This window comes from Capsicum annuum, chromosome 4 (genome assembly GCF_002878395.1).
Source record: "Capsicum annuum cultivar UCD-10X-F1 chromosome 4, UCD10Xv1.1, whole genome shotgun sequence".
Taxonomy (NCBI): Eukaryota; Viridiplantae; Streptophyta; class Magnoliopsida; order Solanales; family Solanaceae; genus Capsicum; species Capsicum annuum.
Window position 1 is genome coordinate 220,050,511 of NC_061114.1, and position 24,942 is coordinate 220,075,452.

The 24,942-nt window shown below is 33.1% G+C and overlaps 1 protein-coding gene across 3 annotated transcripts in view; it reads left to right on the top strand.

Moving 5' to 3' along the window:
• LOC107867258 (serine carboxypeptidase-like 17) overlaps positions 1–11,051 on the top strand; it is a 59,065-nt gene extending 48,014 nt beyond the window's left edge. Inside the window, exons 1-14 of one of the 3 annotated variants that reach the window (XM_016713417.2) lie at positions 6,636–7,094; positions 7,184–7,329; positions 7,936–8,012; positions 8,101–8,223; positions 8,459–8,561; positions 8,696–8,733; positions 8,950–9,048; positions 9,516–9,602; positions 9,697–9,852; positions 9,950–10,021; positions 10,193–10,308; positions 10,433–10,546; positions 10,639–10,684; positions 10,787–11,051. In XM_016713417.2, the coding sequence (XP_016568903.2) occupies positions 6,955–7,094; positions 7,184–7,329; positions 7,936–8,012; positions 8,101–8,223; positions 8,459–8,561; positions 8,696–8,733; positions 8,950–9,048; positions 9,516–9,602; positions 9,697–9,852; positions 9,950–10,021; positions 10,193–10,308; positions 10,433–10,546; positions 10,639–10,684; positions 10,787–10,870 (1,401 nt within the window). In that variant the 5' untranslated portion in view covers positions 6,636–6,954 and the 3' untranslated portion in view covers positions 10,871–11,051. Of the gene's footprint in view, positions 1–6,635; positions 7,095–7,183; positions 7,330–7,935; positions 8,013–8,100; positions 8,224–8,458; positions 8,562–8,695; positions 8,734–8,949; positions 9,049–9,515; positions 9,603–9,696; positions 9,853–9,949; positions 10,022–10,192; positions 10,309–10,432; positions 10,547–10,638; positions 10,685–10,786 lie in introns of those variants that run through there. The other 2 variants (XM_047411106.1, XM_047411105.1) reach the window with 2 other exon arrangements.
• The last annotated feature ends 13,891 nt before the right edge of the window (positions 11,052–24,942 follow it).

Here is a 24,942-nt window from a genome sequence, read left to right on the forward strand (position 1 = left end):
TTCTATTTTTCGTACTGTATAATTGGATCGGACTTTACGTTTTTGGACTGCTTTGTTTTGTTTATTGTTTGTTTATTTTGCGTTCTTTTGTGTGGTTTATACATTTCATAATGCCAAAATAGTCGATACACTCTACCAAGAGACCGTGGTTGAACCACGGGATCGAGGGTTGCCTAACACCTTCCCCTCGGTCAACAGAATTCCTTAGCCGGAATCTCTGTTCGCAAACCGGTTTAAGAGTCAAATGGTTCCGAAAAAGATTTTCCAAAAGTGACTTGGCACACCGGATTATGCCAAGTGGCGACTCTAAATAAAAAATGTAAATAATCCTTTTTCGAAACAAACTTTCACTTCTTGTCACTTAAATAATAAAACCCTTTCGACTCTTAAAATATACCATTTTTTGGAGTACGTAAAAAAGGGGTGTGACATTCATTTAAACACATATCACTCATATAATATAGAATATTAAAATTCATTTAATTGATATATACAATATCAATTTTTAAGTGATTAAAAAACTATTTAATTTAAAATATGTAATTCAACAATGGAGTCGACATTTTTAATTATTTTTTAGAAAAATTAAAATATATAAATAAACATAATAATTATTCAAATAAATTTAACGCATCATATATTCATAAATAAAATATTTCTTAAATGTGTATGAATCTCTAATATTTTATGTTAAATTACTTATTTTGTTCTAAATTTCATTAAATATTGATAATCTCATTTTTTGTTAAAAAAAACTCATCATCAAAAGATGTGAAAAAAAATCACTCTCATTTTTCATTATTTAGTATCACTAATATTTGGAGAGTCAAATTATATTTCTTTTAAAAAATAATTTTTAAATTCTTTTAGCTAAATATAAAAATATTTTTTTTATTTAATAATTAAGCATGTATTAAGTTAGAAAGGGAATGCAACATACTTTAATAAATTGTCCATGATTTTATAAAAATACCTTATATTTTATATAAGAAAAATAAAGTAATATATATATATATATATATATATATATATATATATATATATATATATATATATATATATATATATTTAAAGTGATAATCTAAGAATTTGGAGGGCAATTGTGTCATTTTCTAATTTTATCCCAAGGATAAAATAATGATGGGATTGTTATCCCACCAAATGGGTGGCTAACTTATCCTGGTACTATTTATTAGTCTCGAGATAAGTTATCTCGAATATTGCCAACCAAACATGCATTGAAAATTTTATTCCGGAACTAAACGGGCCCCTACTCTCCTTAAGCTATAAAAGTTGAAAACATGCATTTCTTTCATTGAAGTATTTTGTTCCTTCTGCTCTTTCTTTTCTATTCACTTCATTGGCTTGATCCCTACCTATCACTCTTCTTTAAGCTTGTCCATTCTTTACCTCCCTTTTACCTTTTCTTTAAGCTTTCAAAGAAGATGGAAACGGGAAAAGTAAATTGTATGTCGTTCAGGTTTACAATATTACATAATTTTCACATGACTTTTAATTACTTATTTCAAATCTTAAATGCTTATATGAACAACAAGTCATGTTGTACTTCTTTGAACTTGAAAATATAAACAGTATCAAATTTTTTATCTGAACGTTTGTTCTTCTTTTGAATTTGACTGCAAGGTAAACCTATAGAATGCACAACTAAATGAAACTGACAAATATTTGTTTGAAATCTTAGTTTAACAAAATCAACTTTAGATTACAAAATACAGTTGGAAACCTTGCTACTTATTTGTCACGTCTCTAGATTGTAGGATATGCTTAATCACTAAGTGATACAATTGGTGAAGAGTGTCAACGTGAAAAGAAGAAGTAAGTTTGCCCTTTCAGAAGATAATGAGTGATGCAACAATTATCATTCCCCGTAATGAATTTGAAAAGATTCACTTACAAAATAAATTTGACAATATCCCCTAAAATAAAATGATCCAAATCAGTCAATTTACAAATCCTGCAACCTACGATGATCAAAAAACTTAAAATTAATAAAATTGAATTATTATGAAAAAAAAATTGCAAAAAAAAAAAAAAAAACAGATCAAACCAACACTTCAAGCACATTTAGTAGTCAAATTTTCAATAATTGAATCAGGAAAAACTAAAACAATCTTTAACAACACAACATTGCAAGTTACATAAATTAATGAAAGTAGAAAAGAAAAACTAATAATGACACTTAATATTCTAATTTCAAGCATTTCTCGTAGGAAAATGTTTCTAAGTACTTACCTATTTAAGAAACAAACATTTACGTAAAAGAAAGAAAATTAGAAAGAAGAATGAAAAAGGAAGATTAGGGAAAATTGGAAGAACTGAAGAATGGAAGGAGATTTTGGAGCATGCTTAGTATAGTATGGTTGGAAGAAAGCAAAACAAAACAATTTTAGAGTAGAAAAGAAAGCAAGCAAAGCAAAACAGATGAAGATGAAATGACTGGTCATTAGTGGAGCTTTATTATCATTCCATAATATGAATGGTTGGAGAAATTAAATGTTTTCAAAAATTGATAATTTTCAATTTTTATTTTGTCAAATATTTGTCTACGGTTTCACTTATTTTTTGAACTTAATTGCTAATTACTAAAATAAATGACTTCTAAAATTCTTAAAATAAATCAATTAATAAAATTAATAAAATCAAAATAACTATTAAAATTTCAAAAAATTGAAAAAAGATAAATGAATTTCTTTGCCTCTAAGATGTGCCACATCAGCATGGCTATTACTTTTCTTTATATATATATATATATATATATATATATATATATATATATATATATTTCAGATTATTATATCGGTCCTGTTATGAAAATTTATTTGTTATTGTAAATCTACTTAATCTATTGAAATAATAAAATCTATAAATTGGCTATAAATAAAATTTAAAATCTTTCAAAATTATTAGACATCACAAGGTCAATTTATAATTTTTTTGTGATTTTCTATTTGATGTCTGATATCTATATTAGAGCCCGAGTAATTTAAATTCTTGTCGCATAAAATTCATTTTTAATAAATGCTTTCTATTAATGTTTTTTGTTATACTCGGAATTCAAATGCAGAATCTCTAATCAAGAAAATAACAATTTTTCCATGGCAAGAAGAAAAGAAGAAAGAAATAGTGACAAGATTCTAAGGGGTCGTTTGGTAGAGTGTATTAACAAAAATAATGCGTGTATTAACATTGTGTATTACCAATACCTTGTTTGGTACGCCTTTTCTTGTTATGTATAATTAATATTTGTATTAATTATCCACTCTATTGTATATTAAGACGTATATTATTAATACTATCTATTTTTCATGTATTAGTAATTAATACAAAGACTTGAACACGTACATTAAGTTGATGAATTACAAAATTACCCCAATTCATTTTGTCTCTCTTTCTCCTCTCCCTGCATTTTGGCTTCGGAGAAGCAACAATAATTTCTTCACCGATTCTTCTTTCTTCCATTTTAGTCAAACAATTGTGGCTTTTTTTTCATCAAAGTTCCTTTATAAATTTTCAATTAAACAATGGTTGCTTTGTTATTTTGTTAGCCGAAACCCCTCGTAATCGTCTGTCCTCTTTCTTTAGCATCACTTCCTCAACTTCTTCTATTAGAATCAAAATTCCCCATTCTCTTTCAGTTTATCTTTATCACTCTCAATGTAGAAGAGCAAATTATCGTATTTATTGAAGAATTTTAAATCAATGTCAATTTTGATTAAATTCTAAAAATTGTCTACATTTTAGGATATCTTTCGGAGAAGATGAAGGAGCTTGTGATGATGAAGATGAAGAATTGAAGTTGGCGGTTGGGCCGGAAGTGGATTTGTAGGCGTATGTTGCCATTATTCATAATTATCACAAGATATCTATGAAGCTTTGATGGAAAGAAGGGCACTTTGACAAATAAATATCTTTTCACAAAAAATATATATATATATATATATATTATTTTTAATATATTAACCTTGTGTAAAAAATAATATTTGTACAACTAATATCAACATTACTAATATCTATATTAATAATATAAATATTATTAATATTTGTTATTCAATATTATTCTTATATACTCCACCAAATATTTTTAAGGTTGAAAATTCAAGATGATTACAAGTTGGTACTACCTAATCATGTTCCAAGGCTGAAAATTCAAGATGATTACAAGGTGGTACTCGGTAATCATCTTCAACACGTATTGTCCCTTTTGTCTCGTACTTTCTTGGTTTTGTTTTATTTTATGTGGTATTGTTTAATTATACTATTTGATAATTTTCACAAAATGTTTTATTCTTTCATGTTGCTCCACTTAGCTTTTTCTTTTATTATATTTCTATTTTTCTTTTACAAACATATTGTTTGTGTGGGTCTTTTCCTTATTTTTTTGACACTAAATTCTTTTGTTTTTTAAGTTTATTTTTACATAAATCAATATAATTGATGTAATTTGACTCATTGACATTGTATTCCTTTCATTTCAATTAAAATTTTTGAGTTTGTAATTTTAAATTAAAGATATACTTCATCCGACCTATATTATTAATTGAGGCTGCCATAAATCCAAATGGGAGTACTTCTTTTTAATTAAATAAATATACTTTATTTATTTATTTTATATGACATATTTTGATTTGATATAATATTTAAAAAAAATAATTTTTTTTGAATATTATAATCTAAAATAATCTTCAAATATTTGTCAAGAGTAATTTTTTTTTTTTAAAAAAAGTAATTTATCATTTTTCTTTTTTAAATGAGCTAAACAAGAAAATGTGCCACATAAAATGATATAGGGCTAACATGCTTTCCTTTTAATAGATCTTTAAAAAGGTAAATTATGTTTAACTAATAATAGTTTAACTTTACACTTTACACTTTATATATACTTTTACTTAGGCCCCATTTAGTCATTTTATTTTATTTTATCGTAAAAGTGATGTTTGACCACAAGAATTTCAAAGAAAATTTTAAGCTGTATTTTAAAAGATGAAAACAAATAAATTTTTTAATTTTTACTTCTTTCACAAAACGTTAAAAACAATTTCACTTATATTTATGGTCAAATACAATTTCAAAAAAATTTAATTTTCATGACAAAAGGTCAGCTTAATTGGATATCAACATTAAATATTAATTTCAAAAGTATTTATTTCATTATTAAACTTTATATTCAGTTAAACGTCTATAAATTGTGAGAGGGTATTGATAGAGATACAAATCAGCATATTAGTGACAAGGGTTAGCTATTAATTAATGTCTCTAACTTAATTTAATCTTGCCGTCACATTTATAGGAGAGTCCTAAATATATTCTAAGTTTCTTATAAGGTTAATTAGCAGCAACTACTAGGACTCTAAGGGGTCGTTTGATTGGAAATAAGTTATTCGAGATAATTAATTTTGAAATTAGTTATTTCACTATACTTTTAATTATAACTTGACTAACTAATACCTCCAAACAAACATAAAATAAAATAATTGTACATTTTATTTTGAAATTATTATAACTTATACCTCACACCAAACGACCTAAGGGCAATGGTTGTGCATATACTGGATATTAGAGGCCGTGCCAGCACAAACTCAATGTATGTTACATTTTTATCTCAATTTATATGGTATAGATGAAATTTGAAAAGTCAATAAATATTTTGGTATATTTTTAAATATTTACATTATTAGTTATTGATTTGTTGTGCTTTTACATAATTTTCAGATATTATATGTTGCTTTTTTAATTTATGTGACATAGATGAAATATTTGAAAAAGTCAATCAAATTTGTTATATAGTTTTAAATATTTTTAGTTGTTAATTATATTATAATTTATACGACTTTCTACATAATTTTCAAGCCCTCTATTCCAATTTATATGTCATCGATAAAATTTAAAACCCAAGCAAATGTTTTATACATCTTTCAAATATTTTAATTTGATAATTATTTGTGATTTGTATTATTTTTACGAAAATTTTAAATAATATATCTCAATTATATTGTATTATTGTGATTTATATTGTTTTTTACAAAAAATTTAAATAATATATCTTGATTTATATTGCACTAGTGAAATTTCAAGTAAATCAAAAAATTTTATGTGTCTCAAAATAATTTAAATTATTAATTATCATAATTTATATAATACTTTTTACATAATTTTTAAATATACAATAAATTAAAACTAAAATAATTAAGTTAAAATAAAAATATAAAATTAATAATATCGTGGCTCAACCTCATAAAAAACTAGGCGGCCGCCTTATGCCCCAAATTTGAGGGGACTCATTTTTTATTGATAATATATTATAATTTTTTTTAAAAATTAAATATTATTTATAAAAAGATTATTTTTTTATAAAAATAAAGAATTATTAGAAGAAGTTCATATTTCTAGAGTACTGTATCTCAAGAAAGATTAAATGTATTGATTATATTACTATTATTTAAAAGAGATTAATTAAATAAAATCGATTATGTAATTTTGAAAAAAAGAGTTCATTAAAAAAGGATTATTTTTTTAAAAGAATTAACGCCTCTATTTAATTTTTCCCTTAGTCACAAATATGCTTGAGTCGTCGCTGCTCATGCTTACATATACTAGTAATTGTAATACTTCTCACCACTAAAAAAATATAATACAATGGATAAATTATTTTTTCATTAATCAAAGATCTCAGGTTTGAGTTCTGAATTCGGTGTGAAAGATGTAAAACATAAAAAAAAAAGAAATTGTTATACTTCTCTGTGAGCAACATAATTATGAAAATCGAGAAACGAAAAATTAATCTCCGAGCAACAAAAAAAAATAATTACGAAGAAAAATCTAACTACAACTTCTTGCTTTTTGTCTTTTGTTTTCTTCGGTACTTCTTCAGTAATGCTTATCCATCTGTAGGATGACAAACTTTTAGCTTTAAGAAAACTTTGTAATACAAAAAATATGGGAAAAACAGAACTATGTTACTATTTATTCTTAGTTCTTGTTGTAGCAGAGCTTTGTTTACAGCCTGTAGCAGCTGGTTCAACAGTGAAGTTTCTTCCAGGATTTCAAGGACCACTTCCTTTTGAACTTGAAACTGGGTGAGAAGTTAAACTGGAAATAATAAGTGCACATTTTGAGGATAAGAGTTAATTAGAACCGCGTATGATCGTAAAAATTACTTTTCCAGGTATATTGGAGTTGGTGATCATGAAGATGCACAACTGTTTTACTATTTTATAAAGTCGGAGTCGAATCCAGAATCGGACCCTGTTCTACTTTGGATCACAGGAGGCCCTGGTTGTTCTGCTTTATCTGGCCTTATATATGAAATTGGTATGTCATTCGAGTTTATGTTTGTGTTAAATTTCACTAATAATGTAAAAGATGTGATTAACCTTTGATTTACACCTCTTGATCACGCTTCAAGCTGTGTGATAAGGAGGTGAGGTAAGTTCTATAGAGTTGTATGGGGTGGAGTGTTGGGCAGTTAAGAACTATGCAAGTTGAAGAACGAGTGCGTTGAGATGGATGTGTGGACATACCTGGAGAGTTGAGATTAGGAAAGAAGATATCTAGAACAAGATGCAGAATTGTAGATGCCATAGTGTACACGTGTAAGAGGTTGGCAGTGGTGGGTAGGAGGAGAGGTAGAGTCGGGCAGAAGGAGTATGGGGTAGAGGTGATTACACTGGGTATGTTGTATGGTCTACGTACACTCTAACCTGCCTAAACCCCACTTGTGGGATTACACCCGAGTATGTTGTTGTTGTTGATCACGCTTCAAGCTAATTAGGAAGAAGATTTTGGGTCGGATCAGTGACAACTTAGACTAGAACGCCAGTAAATAAGTGTTAGTTGATTTGAATCATAAAAGTTTCGTGTTTTTTACAAGCTCACATTAAGTTACTTTTCTGAACTTTTTAACTATGAATTGTGAAGGACCAATAACTTTTGAGCCAGTGGAGTACAATGGGAGTTTGCCTAAAATGATACTGAATCCTTACTCATGGACAACGGTGAGTATTTGATTCTGAAATTGTACATCGTAATGTAAATAAAGTTCATGCACAATTCAAAAATGTTCGAGTATTATGGAATTTTTAGGCTGCTAGCATTATTTTCGTGGACTTTCCCGTGGGCACTGGATTTTCCTATGCGACAACTCCATCAGCTCTACAAACATCTGATTTACAATCAAGTGATCTTGCATATCAGTTCCTTCACAAGGTAATTAGATTCGTCATTTTTTGTGATTTCTTGTCAGCATAGTTCTTAGAATACATTGAAAAACGCTTGTATATGTATTGAAACTAATTCCGGATATTGGATCAGTGCTTAAGTGAGGATCACATTTCACTTAGTTTCTCGTCATTTACGTATCTGAACATAAAAAGGAAAGAACTTCATAACTACTCTGCTGTTTTTGTTGGTTGAGTAATCCTTTTCAGGATGTTTTTTGCAGTGGTTCATCGATCATCCAGAATTTCTAAGGAATTCATTATATGTTGGGGGAGACTCGTACTCAGGGATGATTGTTCCCATTATTACTCAAATTATAGCAATTAGTAAGACTATATTTTCCCTCTAAGCAATTAGAGTTACTTTCTTGGATCATGCTTTGCTGGTTTAGCGATACGCTCTATATAACATTTTGTTCTTGTACTATGCTCTCACATTTTAAGACCTTGTGATATTGCAGAGAATGAAATGGAAATCAAACCATTTATCAATCTTAAGGTTTGTCATTTTTCTTATAAGTTCGTTTCCCTTGGGAATAAACGGATCATGTACCAACTCACAACGCGCAGTGAATTTGTTATCACAAAATTTTTATTCTTCAACAAACATCCTTTGCCCTCCTATCCCGGCTAACGATTGTGTAAACTTTCTGATGAGTTACTACAGGAAAATGTAGAACGATATCACAAATAGTATGCTTTTGAATGGTTTCAGGGATATTTGCTTGGAAACCCATCGACCATTGAAGGTGAAAACAATTATGAGATTCCATATGCTTATGGAATGGGGCTTATTTCTGATGAACTCTATGAGGTTGGCTTTTCTTTGGTGTTATCTCTGTACATTGTCATTAACTTTACTTACACTTATTGGGTGTGAAGTTCGTTGATTAGGGTAGAAGTTAGTAGGTAGTGAAGTGTTTTTTCTGCTTTTCGATGGGTTTAGGCTTGGTGATGTCTGTTGTAGTATTAGCCTTATTATGGTAGTGTCTTACTTGTGATTTTTACTATCATTTGTTGTTTATTGTATTTTGGTTAGTGCACTACTTTTTTGTTGCTATTGTTTCCTTATTAGTTGCTATATTTTCTTCACTGTCTTTTCCCTTTTAGTACCTGCTTTGATTTGCTGTACTCGAGCTGAGGGTCCTCCGGAAACAGCCTCTCTACCTTCACGAGGTAGGGGTAAGGTCTGTGTATGCTCTTCCCTCCCTAAACTCCACTTGTGGGATTTCACTAGGTATGTTGTTGTTATACACTTATTTGCTCACTTTTATGAAACAGTCCTTGAAGACCAATTGTAAAGGAGAGTACCTCAATATAAGTCCAAGCAATACACTATGTTTGCAAGATGTTCAAACTTTTAAAGAGGTTGGATTCTGTATTTGAAGTAAAATTAAATACCATCTGTTTGTTTTATTTGACATTAAACAGGTGTTCATTAAAATACTGACCTTACGTGCAGCTTCTCAAAGGAATTAATGAACCCCATATTTTGGAGCCCCAATGTGAAATTTTTTTTTCACCAAGACCACACTTACTATTTGGCCAAAGAAGATCTCTTGATGAAAAGTTTCATCAACTTAAAAATCCTGAACTTCTTCCTGCACTAAAATGTCGCGTAAGTATTTACAAGTAATTGCATTCTTTATGCTTTTGATTTCTTTTTTTGGATCTATCAAATGCTCAGAAGAATTTACAACTTGCAATTGTTTCAGACTGATTGGTACATACTCTCTTATCATTGGGCTGATGATGGTCAAGTTAGAGACGTCCTCAACATCCGGAAGGTATGCTAAAGGATGTTACACATAACTAAATGAATCTAAGCTATATACACTGGTAGGGTAAAGATTCTTTATTATGTGAGTTCAATTGTAATCTGTAATAACGTTTCCTTATGTCAGTGCGTAGAACTTGAACTCAGACGAACATATAATCAAATCCTCTTTTGGTAACAGGGGACTATTGGAAAATGGGAGAGATGTGCAACTTTGCAATACAAAAAGACGGTCATGAGCAGCATACCGTATCATGATAACCTCAGTAGAAAAGGTTACAGATCTCTTATATACAGGTTGAGTAGAAATAGTAATTCTTTTCACAACATTGGAATAACTATAACAAGAAACAATTAAAGTTTTATCTTAGTGAAACTACCAATTTCTCTATATTTCTTTTTTCTCTTTTAAATTGAGCAGTGGAGATCATGACAAGGTTGTAAACTTCCGGTCAACTCAAGCATGGATAAAATCTCTTAACTACTCCGTTGTTGACGATTGGCGAACTTGGACTGTTGACGATCAAGTTGCTGGGTTAGTACATTCTTGATCTAACACATCGTGAACACTTGAAATTCTCGTACCAACATATAGATGTTAAAACTCTTTTATTTGCACGATTTCAGTTATACGAGAAGTTACTCAAATCAGATGACATTTGCCACAGTGAAGGCAAGAAAACCTCCTATCAAACTAGTCACTCAATCATGAAAAAAAAACTGTCAAATAGTTGGTGTTAAAATTGCCATTTTTTTTTTTTTTTTTGGGTTACAGGGAGCAGGACACACTGCACCAGAGTATAAGCCTCGTGAATGTCTGGCCATGCTCACAAGGTGGATGTCTTACCAGACCCTTTAATCAGCAAATGTATCATGATTTCTAATTATCAATGTCAAGATTCCATTGTGTTGACATTGTTTAAGACATCAATGTATACAACAACATAACCAGTATATTCCCATCAAGTGGGATCTGGGGTGGTTAAGTGTGTGCAGTTCATACCACTACCTCGGATGTGAGACACAGAGATTGTTTTCGATAGACCCTCGGCTCAAAATAAAACAATCTAGATAAGAAATATCAAACAGACAAGATACAATAGAAATAACACATCCAATAATTTACCATAGATAAGATACACTAAGTAATACATCTAATGATACGACTTCCTAAACTTATACTAACCTACTACCCTAATATGCCTCCTCCATAATGTAACGATCTAAAAATTTGATGAAATATGTGAAATTTATGATTTTGTGATTTGACTGTTTTACCTCTCTTCATTGTTGCATTATGGTATTTCTGGGGTGGGAGTGATTGACATGATTTTCGATGCATTTTGGTATCATTTATGCAATATTGTAGTTTTTGATGGCTTCGAGAGCCTTAATTTGAACTTATGGGGATATCTTTTGATCCGTGTAACGGATGGCCAAACGGACTGCGCCAGCAACTCTAGAATATCGTTTTTAGGCTAGGTAGATCTTTGGTTCGGGTCCCGGTGCACTCAAGCTCATTTTGACCTATTGGTCAGAAAGTTGAAAAATTGAAAATATAGGTGGGGGATCCACATTTGACTGAAACGATCTCAGATGAAAAATCCAACTTCATCGGTAGATCCAGAACGTCAATTTTAGGGTGGTGACATGTTTGGTGTAATTTTACGGCTTTTAAATCTCATTTCGACCTTAAGTTTGAAAAATTGTGAATTTGAATTTCGGGGGTCGATTTTGTGAAAATTATAATTTTTTTTTTAAATTCTGATATCGCAATTGAATTCGGAGCGTCGAATTTAGTATGGTTACATAGTTCATTTGCGTATATCGAACTCTGATCGAATTTCGGGTACCCCATCGAAGTCCGCTTCGACTTAAAAATATCTGGTGCACCAGATTGCTGGTGCAACCAGATACATAAAGGGTAAATCGGGATTGAGGAGTGAGATTTATATGTTAAATGTCTGGTAATTTGGGTACACTAAAATAGCTCTTTTTATCCGGTTTTTACTTATTCTTTCACCTTCTCTCTTGAGAGTTGAACCCTAAAATAGTGTGAGAGTGAGAGCTTAGGAAGCTAGATTAACATATGTTTCTTGATTCTATTACGGATTTAAGGTAAGAAATCACTCTTTTCTTAGTAATTTTTAATTAATTTCTTAAAACCCCAAAAATTTAAGGCTTGGTTTTAAACCTCAATTTCATTTCTTTTCACTTGGATAGTATTCTTATCTTATAATTACTAGTTTTTCATCAATTTAACCTTCAAAATAACTCCGATTCTTGATTTTAACCAGAATTTTAAAGATTTTATTCGGTAAAGCTTAAATTGGGTTTTCTTCAATTTGAACCTCGTTTTTGACTTGATTTGACTTGATTTTTCATCTATAGAATCCTAACAATATGAGAAACATATTTTTGAAGTAAAGTTTTGATTTTGCCCTTCCTTTTCAGAAATTCATTTTGGGGTCCTTTTGACCTCGAACCAAAAGTAGTCAATATGTGTGTCGTTGGTTTTGTTTGATGCGTAGATTTCATATTTGATGTATTTAGTGGAGTTCGGAATCGTTCATGAAAATTAAGGTTGTGGGTTTGAAGTGTAGCGACCAATTTTGGGTTTTGAGGTAGGTTATGACTTAACTCTTTCAGACTGTGCTGGATAGTAAATGATGATACAAAATGCATGTTAAGGGTGAGAACTAATCATGAAAAGTGATTATTTATATGTCGTGCCTGTGTGAGGGCCTATATATGATGTAATTGTCAAAATTGAGTTATTATGTGATATGTGTGACCGTTTAGGGTCCTATGTGATATTAATAGCCTTGAATACATGTGAATAATTGTATTGTTTTGTTAAGATACTTAATATGGTACCATTAGTGTATTGTGATTATATTCATACTTTATTGGCATATGAGACATGTGGAAATTTGTTGATGAAATTGAAATAATGAGTGGATATTGACTCCCGTGGTTGTGAAAATAAATCATTGTGGTTGGTTTTGAAAAAAAATATATCATGTGGTTGGTTGTGAAAATATATCATGTGGTTGGTTGTGGAAATGCTCATTATGATTGGTTGTGAGCATTACATCCTCATATCATACTCATTCATGAAACATTGGTACCACTATGTCAACATCTGAGAAACACTGACAACACCTTTTTAAAACCCTCCCCGAGGAATGTGTCGGGGGAGATATTGTAACACCTTATAAAACTTTTTTTTGAGGAATATGCTGTAAAGGAGATATGAGATATGTGAATTGTATACGAGTTGACGAATCCCCCATGGATCCTACGTCAGGAATCTTTAGCTCCGTAGGTGTATATAGAAATTGTCCGACGATCCCAGAGGTTGTGCGACGACCTCGTGCATCATCATCAGCATATACATTGCACTTACCTTATTGTATTTGTGTTGTGTTGTATTGTCATATTGACTTGTCATCTATGTATTTGTCTTACCTTCTTTTACTTGTATTTGATGATCTAATTGTATCTACATATTTTTCCTTATTCTACTTATATGTGACATAATGTATACTTGTATTCTATCTTGGTGTGTTGTTGTAATATATGATATACATTAAAACTGTTAGTGCATGCGGTGTGGGCTACCGTTGTGGGATATTTTCTCATCACAGGTGACGTGACCTTATTGTGTATTTTGTATGCTTTATTTTCTACTTTGCTCGATCGGTCTATGATACCTACTGAGTACAAGTGGAGTGTACTCATGCGTACTGCGCCTTTTTGGTGCAAGTTCTAGCTCGAGTGCGCCTCAGCTTGCTCGACTAGGGCAATTGGTGGAGCTTCCAAGGTAGCGATTGAACATTCATGCGTCCGGAGTTCGCCTCTATCTTTTTATAGTAGTTATGTCTTTATTAGTGGAGACAAATCTTATTCCTTTGTGGTTATTTTTCTGACGTATTTGACTCCTGAATTGTATTAGTAGTTATTACACTATTGATACCTAGTTTTGGGCACGATCGATATTTTGGATAAGTCCTTTCCACATTGTTATGATTACTTGTATGGTTCGACTTCATTCTAGAAGCTTTACCTTGAAATATTTCTGTCTTTTCCTTTTTTTTGTATCAGTTTGGCTGATAGGCTTATCTGTCAAGATACGTCGCAACAAGTGTCATCATGACCCTCATTTTTGGGTTGTGACACACAACTTCCTATCTAGGGTCATGAAGACATACTGTATAAAGGAAAAAGGCTCAAATATGCCATTGAACTATCAGAAATGACTCATTTATATCATCTGTTAGTAGTTTGGCTCATTCATGCCATCGCCATTATAAAATCGGCTCATCCATTCCATTAATTTTTAACGTGATTTTCAAAAATAGCTTTGTCACGTGGCCTTTTACCAAAGATCGACGTCATTAATTAAAATAAGAAAAAAAGGCTCAAATATGCCATTAAACTATGATAAATGGCTCATTTATGCCATCAGTTAAAAATTCAGCTCATTCATGCCATCGTTGTTATAATATCGTCTCACCCATGTAATTACTTTTTAATGATGGTTTTCAAAAATAATTTTGTCATGTGACCTTTTATTAGAGGTTCGTGACATTAATTAAAATAAATTAATATTAATTTCAAAATATCTTAGACTTAAAAACAACCAATTCATTTAACATAACCCGACCCACACCCATTAAAATATTTTTTTTCCTACAACAACAACTATTTTTCTAATCAGAAAAAGTAGTGATTAATGTATATCCTTTGGCTATTTCTAGTTGGTTCTAAATCATTATAAATGCTACGCTTAACAGAAGCCTCAAAAATTCTATCCTACAGTAACTGATTAGTTTTAATCCCAGTGACTCCAATATATACTCCGAACTTGCAAGAAAATAAACCAATGAACGATTAGGGCAAGTAAGAAAAAAAAAGAGGCGTAACAATAGAACTTCTCCATTCTCCCATCACGAATTAGGGGAGTATACATTATTGAAAAAATCATTTCCAAATAACGACTTAAAAGAAGTCTGTTATCCCAATTATCCCGCCATGCATATGGAATAACTTCTCCCATCATGAATTAGTTAAGCATACATTGTTGAAAAATCATTTTCAAATAACGGCTTAAAAGAAGTCTGCTATTCCAATTATCCCGCCATGTATATGGGATAACTTCTCCCATCATTATGGTATAAATGCTGGAATAATAATCTCGATACTAACTAATTTCATATATTTTGAAATTAATATTGATTTTTTTTAATTAATGATGTGAACTTCTAATAAAAGACCACGTGGAAAAAATATTTTTAAAAACCAATTATTAAAAAGTAATGACATGGGTGAGTTGGATTTTATAATGGTGATGGCATAAATGAGCCGAACTTTTAACTGATGGCATAAATGAGCCATTTCTGATAGTTCAATGGCATATTTGAGCCTTTTTGCTTATTTTAATTAATGAAGTGGACCTCTAATAAAAGGCCATGTGGTAAAGTTGTTTTTGAAAACCACCGTTAAAAAGTAATGGCATGGATGAGCTGATTTTGTAACGGCGATAGCATGAATGAGCTCAGCTTTTAACTGATGGCATAAATGAACCATTTCTGATAGTTCAGTGGCATATTTAAGCCTTTTCCTATATAAAAACTAAAATTCCATTGTGGTTAACGTCATTTTAAGCTTCATATAGGATAATCTTGAGTTCTTCACGGTACCATCAGGGAAAGAAAACGAAGTTTTCCTTGATTAAGAATACTTGTCAAGGTAAGTACCCCATAAATTATCAGGAGAAATTCCAAATTTTTCCTCATACAAATTTGACGTCAGGTCTAGTTTAACTGTAACGCCCCCAAATCTCATCCCGAGGCGTCACACGGTGCTTAAGGCTACAAGTAGCCCAAGCTAACCCTTTGAGCCTGCTACTAAGTCTAGAAACTTACTTCAACGATAAATATATCAAAACAACAAAATCTGTTACATCATATCCATACTGAAAATATGAAGAAATACTAAAGAGTCTGAACACAACTGATAATCAAGTCTAGTCTGACAAAGCCTCTACTACTCATGAACTAGAGAGTCATTGGAACAGTTCCCCAACTGACTCGATTGAACTGAAAACACGAACAACTGATATCAAAACTAAAAAATCTGAGAAATAGGTCCTCGAACCATGAGGACTCATCAACTGCGAAATGTAGACAAATGCACTCGAAAGTCATTGACGCTGCTGAGACTGAGCACCTGAATATACATTATGAGACAATGTAGCACATAGACGTATATGTGGATCAGTACTTTGAGGATGTACTGAGTATATGAGAGTGCATGCAATAAGTAAAAAATATCATCAATCTTTATAAAATCATGCATGCTGGTATAAATGACTCACATAGCTTGAAAAAAAATGAAATCTGAATCTCATAAATCATGTATAATGAAGCATGTAGCATAAATCTCATGAGTCATTACACTTAGTTCTAAAATCTTTTTTCTCTATCTTATTCTCAAAACTTGTAAGCAAGAGGAATCTTAAAACAATAGCTTTCAAACTTATACTTTTATCTTATGGAGAATAAAGGACTTCTTTGAAACTTAAAGATTGTAGGACTTTGGGACTTAGGGAACTTTAGAAATCTCTGGGAACTTGGGAGTTTCTTCTAACTGACATAAACCATGTGAGATGACATGGAGTCCAACGTCTTACCCACGTTGGGGAGAGCTGTTCTACCCTTGCCATCGGAATAGAACCTTAACTTTAGTGATCACTATCTTAACCCACTTGGGGTAAATTCTAATCCTACGGTGGCTCGTAGTTCTGAAGCATGAGACCTTGAAATCAAGCCCAACTCGGTGCTAAATACTACTCCCATATTTAAGCTCAGAACTTTTCAAGAAAATCCACCTTAAGAAAATAAACAATGTGCAATGGAAGCCAACTATGCTTCGCTTTACTTTAAATCATCACTATATAGTTATTGTGTTCACTATGAGTATTGGTGCTTGATAAACATTAGTTATGGCTTAAGATTCTTGTGACAGATAGGAACAACAGACCATCAATGTCCAAAAATAATCTAAATATCTCTCGACCTGATTATATCTTCAATTACCTAATTCTTCCGAACTTAGGAAATCTATATGCTTGACCAGATTTTATCTCAAGTTAATTAACCTTGTCACTGCGTTAATCATTTAAATGAAAGTTTAGCACTTACAATCCCCGTTGATAATTCAGTTCCTATTAGATTGATTTCTTATTGCGTGGTCAATGCGGCGTGTCAATGGCATCAATGCGATATCCAACGCATCGCACCAAGTTAGCGTCGACTTACTGAAATTTGATGTTGGTAGCTGGGGAAAATATTAACCAACGTGATAGTTGATGTGGCGCGCCAATATCGCATTGGTTCACTATTTTGGGATTCCAAAGGAGCTTCAAACGAAGTCCAAAAAATCCAAAACTCACCCGAGATTGCCGGTTAACCTTTCTGATCATGAATTAACTCAAATATCATCTTTAATGGGTGTAAAGGATGCAAAACAAGATTTCCAACTTTCATAGGCTACAATGGCACTAAGTATGAATACTTAGCTAAATATTCTAAGTCTAGGACCCCTTGGCAAGCTTAAAGGACTGAATTAAGCTAGAAATTTTGCGGGGTCTTACATTATCTCCCCCTTGGGAATATTCATCCTCGAATGAGACTAACAGAACTGAGAGTACTAGTAGGCTAAATCTACTTACTGGACATGAACATCTGGAACATAACTATAGGACTGATATTACTGATATATTGAATTATCACACTGAATATGCATATCTAATGCATGAGTACATAACTGAGCTGATTCATGAATGTATGACTGGAATTACTGATAGGCTAAGTTTCTCATGCTGAACATGCATATCTGATGCATGAATGAACTGAATCATGAATATATAAATGAACACACAATGGTAACTGATACCAATTTGTAATTAAAATTTGAACATAAAATTTAATAAGCTTAAGGAAAACTATTACCTTGAGCTGAGTTTAGATTAGCGAAGAATAGATGAGGATATTTGGTTTGCTTGTTTGCTTATGCTTCCCAAGTAGCTCCCTCAATGGACTAATTTTGCCAAAGAACTTTGAGTAGAGAGACTTCTTTGTTCCTCAGTATGTGAGTCTGATAGTCTAGGATTTTGACTGGAATTTTTTCAAAAGAGAGGTTGTTCTGAATATCCATGCCCTCTATAAGGACTACGACTGTTGGGTCACCTATGCACTTCTTATGCTCGGATACATGGAACACTGGATTTATTGAGTTTAAGACTAAAGGTAACTCGAGCTTGCAAGCTACATTTCCAAAACGGCTGAGAATTCTATAAGGACCGACATATCGGGGACTGAGCTTTCCCTTCTTGCTGAACCCCTTAACTCCCTTCATGGGACAGATTTTAAAGTACACATGATCACTAATCTTAAACTTAAGATCTTTTCTGCGTACATCAGTGTATAATTTTTGTCGGTTTTAGGCTATCTTGAGCCTTTCTCTGATCAACTAAACTTTTTTCAAGGTATCGAATCCCAAGTCAGGCCCTACAACTGTTGCTTTAGACACTTTAAACCAACCAATAGGAGATCTACATCTCCTCCCATAAAGCATCTTAAATGGAGCCATCTGAATGGTAGAATGATAGTTGTTGTATACAAATTCAACCAAAGGCAAGTGGTCATCCAAACTACCCTTGAAATCTAACGCACACGCTCGCAGCATATATTCTAATATCTGAATGATCCTTTCTGCTTTACCATCTATCTGAGGATGAAAGTTTGTACTGAGGTGAACTCGGGTACCAAGACCCTTTGGAATACTTTCCAGAAATAATTGGTTAACTGTGTACCTCTATCTGAAATAATGGATAATGGAGCTTTGTGTAAGCTGACCAACTCTCTGATATAGAGTTTGGCGTAATCCTTGGTTGAATAAGAGGTGTGGACTGGAAGGAAATGAGTTGATTTGGTCATCCTATCTATGATAACCCAAACTGAATTATACTGATGACGATTACAAGGTAAACCCATCACAAAGTCCATATTTACTTCTTCCCACTTCCAAGTAGGAATACTAAACTCCTACATGGACCCACTAGGCTTCTGATTCTCAACCTTAACCTGCTGACATGTTGAGTACTTAGCCACAAACTCTACAATGTCTTTTTTCATCCCACTCCACCAATAGATCTCCTACAAATCACGGTACATCTTAGTGGCCCCTGGATGAATATAGTAGCGTACACCATATGCTTCTCCAATAATTTATTGCCTTAGGTCATCTACACCTGAACACACAGACGAGCCTAACAATGTAATACACCATATCCCCCTTGGGAGAAAACCTCAACCTTCTGATCTCTGACTGATTCTTTCAACTTGACTAGACTGGGATCCCTATCCTTCTTTTCCTTTACTTTGAAAACTAGAGATGATTCTAAGTTGTTCTGAACCTATACACTGCCTTCTACTGAATCAACTAAGAGGACACCTAGTCGGGATTGCTGGTGAACTTCCTGAGCTAACTTTTGCTTACTGTCCTCAACATGAACAACACTACTCATGGACATTCTACTGAGAGCATCAACCACTATATTGGCCTTGCCTGGATGATAAAGACCACTCATGTCATAAGCTTTCAACAACTTCAACCACTTCTCTGACAGAGGTTGAGGTCTTTCTGAGAGAATACATACTGGAGGCTTTTGTTGTCAGTGAATACATCAATTTTCACCCCATACAAGTAATGCCTCCAAATTCTTAAGGCAAAAACTACTACTGCTAACTCAAAATCATGAGTCGAATAATTCTTCTCATGGGGTTTAAGATATTTGGAGGCGTAGGCTATGAACTTACCATGTTGCATGAGGACACAACCCAAACGTACTCTGGATATATCACAGTACACAATAAAGCCATTTGAACCATTTGGTAAAGTCAAGACTGGGGCTGAAGTGAGTCAGTCTTCAACTCCTAAAAACTCTTCTCGTATGAATCTGACCACTGGAATTTGAATTTCTTCTGAGTCAATTTGGATATGGGGGATACAATAGACAAAAATCCCTCAATAATCTGTCTATAATAGCCAACCAAACCCAAGAAACTCCTGATATCTGATGGAAAGGTGGGTCTAGGCTAGTTTCTCACCACTTCAGTCTTTTGAGGATCAACTTTAATGCCATCACCATAAATGATATGACCAAAGAAAGCTACTGACCTTAGCCAAAATTCACACTTACTGAATTTAACGAATAGCTGATGATTCCTGAGATTCTGCAATACTATTCTACAAGAGTAAACAAAAATGTCATCTATGAAGACTATAATGAACATGTCCAAGTACTGCTTGAACACATGGTTCATCAAGTCCATGAAGGTTGCTGGGGCATTAGTAAGACCAAAGGACATGACTAAGAATTTGAAGTGACCATACCGAGTTCTGAAATTAGTTTTTGGAATGTCACATCCTCTGAATCTGAGCTGATGATAGCCTGATCTGAGGTCTATCTTAGAGATGTAACTGGCACCCTGAAGTTGGTCAAACAAGTCATCAATTATGGGAAGTGGATACTTATTTTTTACCATGACCTTATTCAGCTAATGGTAGTCTATACACATTTTGAGAGAACCATCTTTTTTACACACGAATAACACTGGCGCACCCTATGGGGACACACTGGGTCTGATGAATCCCTTATCTAGGATATCCTTTAACTGTTCTTTTAACTTCTGAGTTTTGTAGGTTCCGTTTTGTATGGCAAAATAGATATGGGCTGAGTATCTGGAAGAAGGTCTATTCTGAAGTCAATTTCCCTTTCAGGAGAAACTTTGGGAAGATCTTTTGGAAACATATCTGAATATTTATTCACTACTAGAACTGACTCAAGACTAAGAGTTTCTAAACTAGAGTCTCTGACTCATACAAGATGGTAGACACACCCCTTAGATATCATTTTCCTTGCCCTTAGGTAGGAAATAAGCTGACCCCTAAATGCTGAAGTACTACCCTGACACTCTAAGATAGGTTCATTTGGAAACTGAAATTGGACAATTTTGTTTCTATAGTCGACTGAGGCATAGCAGGAATGAAGTCAATCCATGCTGAGAATGACATCAAAATTGGTCATCTCTAATTCGACTAAGTCACTTGAAGTGATTTTCAGAGATATAATAATCGAACAATTCTTGTATACCCCCGGGCTATGTAATATAAGAAAGACTAAGAAGACACTAAAATATACCCCAAAATAGTTCACAAGTCTTAGAAACTGAGGACCTCTTTGGTGACGACTCTCGGATTCACTAACTAGGAAAGAATAAAGAGATTACAAGGTGTTTATCATACCAAGGCAGACAACCTAAACTAGATTAACACAACAAGATGAAGAACAAGATAATAATAACAACAACATATGGTTACAATGGAAAGAACACAAATGGATTATACTAAAATAAGAACAAATGATTACAATGAAGTAAAGATAGGAAGATAGACAAATGGAGGTATAATCTTAAGAATCCAAGAACTTGTGATATTCTTGGACCCTTAACACCATACACTACAATCACCTATCTCTTATAATGACACAAGAGAGGCTTCCACCACCCAAGCACCAATGTATCAAGCAAATGCAACACACATGTGATTCCACCCTTGTCTTATGCCTTAGTTTTGGTTTAGGACTCTCTCTTTATCTAAGAGAAGTGTTCTTTCAATAATAAACATAAACTAAGTAAATAAAACGTACATTGTTCTATTTATACAATATTACAAATAAATAGGGAAATGGCAAAAGAGGCCTCCCATAAATGGGATCCAAAAACCCCCTTAAGTGTACCAAAATGATGGCTTTGGGCCTCCGTTACACTTGGGCTTGTGCACTCCTTTAAGTGGTATTCAAAAATGCTCAAAAAGTTTCTATGTTCATGATCATACTTGAATCACTATGATAGACTTACCCACTGATTTAGAGGCTGAGAAAGGCTCTGCTACGATTTTGGGACTGACTCTGAAGTCAACTGCTATATAAGGAGTAACAAAAGATAAGGAAGCTCCTGGATCTAGCAAAGCATAAACATGTATATTAAAGTTCTATAATGTACTAGTGACCATATCAGGAGAACTTTCTTGATCCTACCAGGACTGAAGAGCATAAAGTCTATTTGGGCTCTGCCTACTGGTGGCACTAGATGAGGCACCTTGCTGATTTGGGCGATCCAACTGAGCTGAAGGATAGTTCTGCTGATACTAGGAACCTAACTGGGGACAATATCTGACTCTGTGGCCTGTAGACACCTAATTTTGTCCCTCCCGAAGTCTAATTTTATTCAGTTTTAGTTCACCTTACCATGTGTCCAACCCCATGTAATTATATCCCACAAAAATACAAAAATAAACAAAAAACAATACCTCTAACTAACTTATATTATCCTAACAACCTACCCAATCAAAATCTTCCACCTCCCTACCCACTCACATTTTTTATCCCTTGAAGAAGAAAACAACAAAAATGGAGGGGCCCACGTGATATCTTCTTGACCATCATTTACACATCACCTTCAAAATATACATATATTCCATACACACCCAGAATATAGAGGAGGGGTACCACAACAATAAAAATGGGGAAGGGAAAATACAATACCGAACTAGAAAGAAAAATACACTTTGATCTTCATCCTGACGTCACACACTAACATACATACTGGAAAGGGAGATTTTATAGAGGAATGATTCTGACCATTTTTTCATTGTTGAGAGAAGACACACACCATACCAACAAAAAGGAAAAATAAAAGGGATCCTCCACTGACCAATGATTAAAAACAATCAGTGAATAAGAGACCCGATTGAGAGGAGAGTATGATAGAGAAAGAGGGAGAACAAAAGCAGAAATTGGGAAAGGGAGAGAAGGAGAGAGGGAGAGAGAAGAAGAAAGAGTGATTGGGTAAAATAGATAGAGGTCACGTTTTTGGTCACTGTTTCGGTGACACAATCTTCGAAAAAATGTCAACGCTCGACGTGGCCCATTTTGTCACTGGATTCGCTCGATTTGAGTTGATTTTATGAATTTTCATGTGTGGTTTTTGGTGTTTTTTCATGATTTATATTTTGGGATGCAGAAGTCTTTGTATAGGTTTTGGGATTTGATTTCGTTTGTCTTGATCGGTTTATCATAATCAGTTTTGAGCTTCAATCTTGTGATACTAAGTTGGAATTGGTTCTTTGTTGAGGTTCGACTTGAGGTTACGGACGCGGATTCTACCAATTTTAATTGAAATAATATATTGACTTTGAAAGCTTGATCGGAGGTCCAATTCTATCTCTTCTCATTTTTACTTCATTATATGTGTTTGATTTGGTGTGAAGTGTGATATACAATATGAATGTTTTGATGATTTTGATTTGTCATTTGATTTCATTGATATTGGTTATGGATTGTTAAAGGTAGTAATTGTGAATTGTTATGTGGGAACCTTGAGTTGAATTTGGGATGGAATTAAGAATTTGATAAAAATGAATATAAATTAGTCATTTTGATCCACTATTATCGTTACTTTTGCATCTAATTGTCAATTTCTCAATAGTATCATGATAGGTCGAACGGATAGGCAAACGTAGGTGGGGTAGGCAAAGTTTAGAATTTGTGGTTTTATTGAATATTTGAAATTTTATTGAATGTTTGAAATTTGGGTGAATGCTTTGGTTTTCTCACATTAAGAAATTATTCTCATTTGGTCAGAGAATGCCCCGAAGGAATTGTATTTAATCACCAGAGAATGCCCCGAAGTATCATACACTTGAAGATGGCGCACGATCAAGGCCCGGAGCATCGGGTGGAGAAAGAAATGGAGCGTAGTCTAGGATTATTATAGTTTAGTATAGGTTTAGTTCAGTATTTTCTATTTTGGGATTGTATAATTGGATTGAATACTAAATCTTGATTTGTTTTGTTTGTTTGTTTGATTGATTGTTTTATGTGTTTTTGTATGGTTTATACATTCGTAATTCCAAAATAGTCGATATACTCCACCAAGCGACCGTGGTCAAACTAGGGGACTGAGGGGTGCCTAACACCTTCCCCTCGGTCAACCAAATTCCTTAGTCAGAATCTCTGTTTGCGGATCAGTTTTACAGAGTCAAAATCATTTTGAAAAGGATTTTCTAAAGATGACTTGGCACACCAGATTATGCCAAGTGGCGACTCTGATTTTTGAATAAAATGAATCCTTTTCGAAACAAATTTTCATCTTTTGTCACTTAATAAATAAAAACCCTTTCGAACCTTAAAACGGATCTTTTTGGAGTTAAAAAAAAAGGGGTGTGACAGCTTTAGCAACTCTGCTGGAGAGAATTTCAGAATCCAAGCTTTTTTGGAGTCATATCGACTTTGTTTGGCATTACAAGTGTATAAGCATTGTTTGTGATTTTGTTTGTGTTTTCACTTTTGTGTATTTTTATGCTCTTTGTTTACAGTATTTATCCTATATGTTACCGCTTTTATATCTGACATCATATGAACCCGAGTCATTCTTTCCGCAATAAGTCTCGGAGCGTACATCGTGCTCACGAACTCTAGTTGAGTCACCTTTATTTTAGGGGGGGAGCCGTTGGATGTATGGAGTAGGTGAAAAGCTAAGCAGGCACTATCGACCATATGCTCCCCCGAACAGCCTTATTAGTGAACCCCAACGTAGTTCAGCCTTTAGGTCATTCTTATGTGCATCATATTGAAGACCTAGCAGGGCCCACTTGGCCCTTTGTAGGAGACTCACCTCTAAGGCATCCCTACGTGCTAAATGTTACATCTTTGAGGGTAACGAGGTTATTTCACCGATTGGTTTGGGCAAAAACATGAGTTAGAAGCAAAGTGTGTTGGCAAGAAATTGTTGAAAAAAA